At 33.0% G+C, this 4751-nt stretch overlaps 1 protein-coding gene across 1 annotated transcript in view; it reads left to right on the forward strand.

Annotated features, from left to right (window-relative positions):
- The window catches only part of LOC125502375 (juvenile hormone esterase-like), a gene marked incomplete at its 5' end in the record, with an annotated part of 5381 nt that extends 1695 nt beyond the window's left edge, over positions 1 to 3686 (forward strand). The window contains 3 exon segments of the mRNA XM_048664530.1: positions 2934 to 3063; positions 3194 to 3320; positions 3372 to 3686. Of these exon segments, the coding sequence (XP_048520487.1) occupies positions 2934 to 3063; positions 3194 to 3320; positions 3372 to 3558 (444 nt within the window).
- Positions 3687 to 4751: the final 1065 nt, after the last annotated feature.

Below are 4751 nucleotides of genomic sequence, written 5' to 3' on the forward strand. Positions count from 1 at the left end.
ACATGGGTTTTTAACAACTAACGAGAATTTTTCTAATTTAATGGACAACAAAAGACTGAATTTCTACATTCAGATCAGAAAACTATATTTATATTTTATTAAATATACTCAATAGGAATCAACAAAACGGTCTTACAAAATTGAAAAAAAAAAACGTTAACTACTTGCTCTTTTCCAGAATTCGTTACGAAAACTTCTCCTTTCATAGATTAAATGCATTTGCAACATTCATTGTTATATTCCTGGAAAATCTATGTACATTATACATTCAGTCAATATAGATATCAAATAAAAACCATTTAAGGAACATCTTGTGGCCCTAAAGCTAGAACTAAGCAAGTCCAAAATATAAATTTTTGGAAAATTCACTTGTAAACCGAGCTAATATTATATCACCTTTTGGAAATTTTGGAATACATATACAATTTTTTTATATTACTTGGTCAACAAACACAAATACGGCAATTTTGAACTTGGTCACTTTATCTTTTTGACAAGTTTTCGCTTTCAAATTATATTCCATCATTGAAGTCGCTATCAGCAAATAAAATTGTCCGTTTACTTCCTCACAAATAAATTCAATAAATGTTGCCTGTAAGTATTGGCGTTCATTGTGGTATTTTTGTAAGAATTTCAAAATAACTCAGTAGTTCGAAAAAGCATAAACCAATCCTAGGAAGAAAACCAGTGGAATCGTAAGATCATATAAATCCATTATATTTCATTGTATTCTGTGTTGGTAAAATATACGTAATTTTTTTGATAGGGGATAATTACATACATTACAGCATTACATAATTTTGAAGTAGCTCATAGCACATTCTAAATACTCAAAAGATTAGAATTTAGATGCCTGAGTAAATATTAAAGCAATTTAATATCTAATGTGAAAGCTACTATAATTATAATTTCAAAATACCGATTTTTTTGTCGCCAAAATCACAGTCTACATTCAAATATTTTTCTTGAGTTGCAGCTAAGCATAGTAAAACTTCCAAATTTAATCAAAAAGTAGAAAATGTATAGCTCTGACTGCAGTCAGTAGAATTAAAAATTATTCAAACATTTTTCACTTGTGCTATTGCTGCAGAATTGTAAATCTTTATATGGTTCTATAAATAGGTTCTATAATAATAACTAAATATGAGTTCCATAATTATTTTTCCTGTCATTTATTTAGAAGTACAGGGTTATTGATTGAACTTTGGCCACCCCGTTTTAACATCTAATTGGAATTATTAATAGAATAATGTACTTTTATTTGCATATTTGAGCTAATTTATATTTTCAATATATTTTTTTATATTTTCGACAATATCCAATGCCAAATTGAACCCTAATGTTTGATACTCAAAATCGATTTCCAGCTTTAACTCCAATCTTCAAGGTCAACCATTTATCCTGTTGCAATCGATTTCACGGAATTKTAAGGCTTYGTTATCCCTCTATCGATCTATCTCMTCGCCAGCTCACTGGAATAATTCGTTGCATATTTCGATATAAAARCATTTTGTTTACCTACAAAAAAACATGAACAAGGCAAGTCAAAAATTCTCGCACATTTTTTCGATTYGTTGGTCTGGCTAAAATCGGAAACTTRTAGTTTCTCATCATCGCATTAAAAAATAATTAACCACATCTATTAGCTATGTTTCGGTCGAACTAGAATACGTTCGTCATCATTTTCTGATTTTTGGGAAGCATATTAGTTGCTCGGTACCACAATTTACCGATTACTTGGAGTTAAATGCATTTTTTTTTCAACTTTACCGAATCGATTTTTTTTCCACTTTACCGAATCGATTTGACATGTAGTTGATTCGTATTTGTCTCAGTATCTACTAATTGGTGTTCATTTCAACCACTTCTAATGTCAGTTTGACAATTTTATTCAAACTTTTTCAAACTATTTATTCAATATTGGAAATTTYCCTTCCATAAGGGCCTGCATAAACTTTTTCGTTTTCCYCCTGTAGCTCACAGAKGATTTCTTTTTTGAACCAACCAAAGTTGATTTGTCATGTAACTTTTTCATATCTAAACGACTGTCARGGAATACTTGCAAAATTTTTTTRCCAACACTGTTGGTGTGCACTTTGCGATTTTYTCAAAATTTTACATTTTTTTYCGAACACGAAGCTTTGAAAAGTTATTCTTTATAAAACTCTTGGGCTMATCGAGCACTATCCAACGGTATTTCTTTTACGTTCCAGCTCTCACARTTTTYACGAAAATCACRAAAATATGGTTTCCAAAAACTGCAAATCCCTCGGTAACYCAAAAAAGCTGAACTAAACTTTTTAGGCAAAATKTTGACTTTGTTTTTCACTCGTGATACTTCAAAATTGTCCTAGGTTAATGAGCTTTCACGACCTATCTTGCCCCATTATCTGGCTACACTCTGTTGCAAAATTTTTCAAAATATCGTCCKATTTGACTCCATATGCTGTATCATGCAAAAATCTCCGGCTGAATTGTCTAGATCCAWYAWAKGGGAGTTCGCTAWGTTTAATCAATATTGGCTATTAACTCAAAAACAGTTGAAAACAACATAAAACATTTATATASAGCAGGCCTAKAWTTTTACGAATAGCTCGAAAATGYAATAAAAAGTACGGCATTCCATTTAAAAAAGSCTAAATTTGGTCTGTCACTTGAATTTGAGACACCACGTATCAATTGGTATTATCTTAAAATAAACTAGACGTTAATATCTTAAACTTTTGTATTTAACRCTTCTCTAAATTTCAAATTAAATGCAAAAACGGGGTGCCCAAAGTTCAATAAATAACCCTGTAGTTGTTTCGTGACTTCTTAGACTAAATTTACAAAATAAAGCACTTATCTACACATTTTCTATTTTTTCTAATTTTGACTAATGCAATTGGAACCTTGCAATCCTGCTCAATTTATTAATATCATAATTTTACTAGCTTTACAGTGACAGTTTGTTTGGAAGAGCAATACTAAAGCATGCTGATCTTCAATCTGCTTACACACCCGTATATCTTTATCAGTTCTCGTACTATGGAGCACGTCATGTCATGGAGCCCTTCATTGATGGTAAGTGAATTAAATATTATAATGCTTGATTTCAGAATTTATATGATCATTTGTTTGGAATGTTTTAAAATTCTGGAATTGCTATCGGGAAGGTAGTAAGGTGTGTCACTATGCTGTGTTATATGTTTAGGTGCTGAAAAGGTAGCCCATTCTTCCGATCTTCCTTACCTATTTTACTGGCCTCGATCGGCCCAAGCTGAAGATTTATTGGTACAGAATAGGCTCGTCAAACTCTGGACCAACTTTGCTAAATATTTGTAAGTTACCATATGCGACCAAATTATCAATAGTACACGTTAAGGTTTTAGAAATCCAACTCCGGAGGAATCTGCACTATTCAACAATGTAATTTGGACTCCACATACTGAGGAAAATTCAATTTATTTAAATATTAATACTACACTAGAGTTAAACACTCATTTGAAGGAAAGAACAATGGCAGGTTGGGCCGAAATATTCGAACTCTATGGCAAAAAACCTTTAATTACATATTAAAACACGTAATGTGTTTTTGTACAGTTGTAAAATACCAAAATCAATTCCGTTGCAGAATATAAATATTGTGCTTACAGTTTGTTTATGAAAATTATTTACAAATGATGCAAATAAATATATTGAGACAATTTGCGTTTTCCTTAAATAATGATTAATTTACTATACGGAAAACATTTTTATTTAGCATCAACCTAAAAGTACGATAACCTCTAGAAGTTATAAAATGAGCCAAAAATTACGTTTTTTTTGTTATATGTAAGAGTAAAAGCCCATTTATAAACTTGACGTTTGCGTTCGCCGTTGCCGTTTGCGTCCAAATTAATAGAAAAGTCCAAAAAATAAGAGTTTATTAGTATGTATTCCAATAGTCACGCAGCCAAGTCAGCTTCGGGCCAATCGTATATTATTTACATAAAAGAACGTTTTGGCAAATTATGAATCTGAGGCGAGGACGAAAATATGTTAGTAATTTAAAAAAGTATAATATTTTTAATTTTGCACCTCTCGAATCAAAATTTTGCTTTACAAGAAAACCACATAGTCACATAGATAGACAAACATTAATTGACGGCTTAATGTTATATCAATAACACTCTATGTTCAACTTGGAAATGCCCTGCCTTGCCTCAAACCGACCATCAATAAATTCCTGCCTGCATTCGACCTTACGCAGAAATTTGACGAAAATGACATGAAATAATTGCTTTATTCGCGGTAGCGATTCAGGATCGGCTCGAAGCTATAACGAACCGGATTAGAATGCAGGCTCGGTTCAGGATCTGTGCAGAACCGATCCTGATTCCTTCGTTCAGCGAACGCTGTTAGAACCAGCTTTTAGTAGTATCAACCAACAGGATTTTAGTACCTTGTTTTTTTTTCGGTGAGGTTTGGTAAATGCTCTTTTATGCACTCCTAGAGCTGGTGGTCTGTCGCTCTGGGTTGTGTGGGACTCCAGCTAAGCTATTTACCCACTAAAACCCTTTCCATACCGCCAAGGTGGTGTTTTGCCTTGCATCGCGGTCATTTTTGCCCCATTGCGCCCTCGTATTTTACTCCCTCATTATCCCTGTGTATTCAATAAATTCCAGAACAATCTTGGGGGGGGGGAGGTACGACGCATGACCTAGTCTGGTAGTCATCCCTGGCTGCAGCTCGTCGATTTTCCCAAGCAGGTGCCTCTTTATGAGTTCTCC

The sequence above is a fragment of the Dendroctonus ponderosae genome, unplaced genomic scaffold (genome assembly GCF_020466585.1).
Source record: "Dendroctonus ponderosae isolate FM_Combo_2020 unplaced genomic scaffold, Dpon_F_20191213v2 Dpon_F_20191213_3, whole genome shotgun sequence".
Lineage (NCBI taxonomy): Eukaryota > Metazoa > Arthropoda > Insecta > Coleoptera > Curculionidae > Dendroctonus > Dendroctonus ponderosae.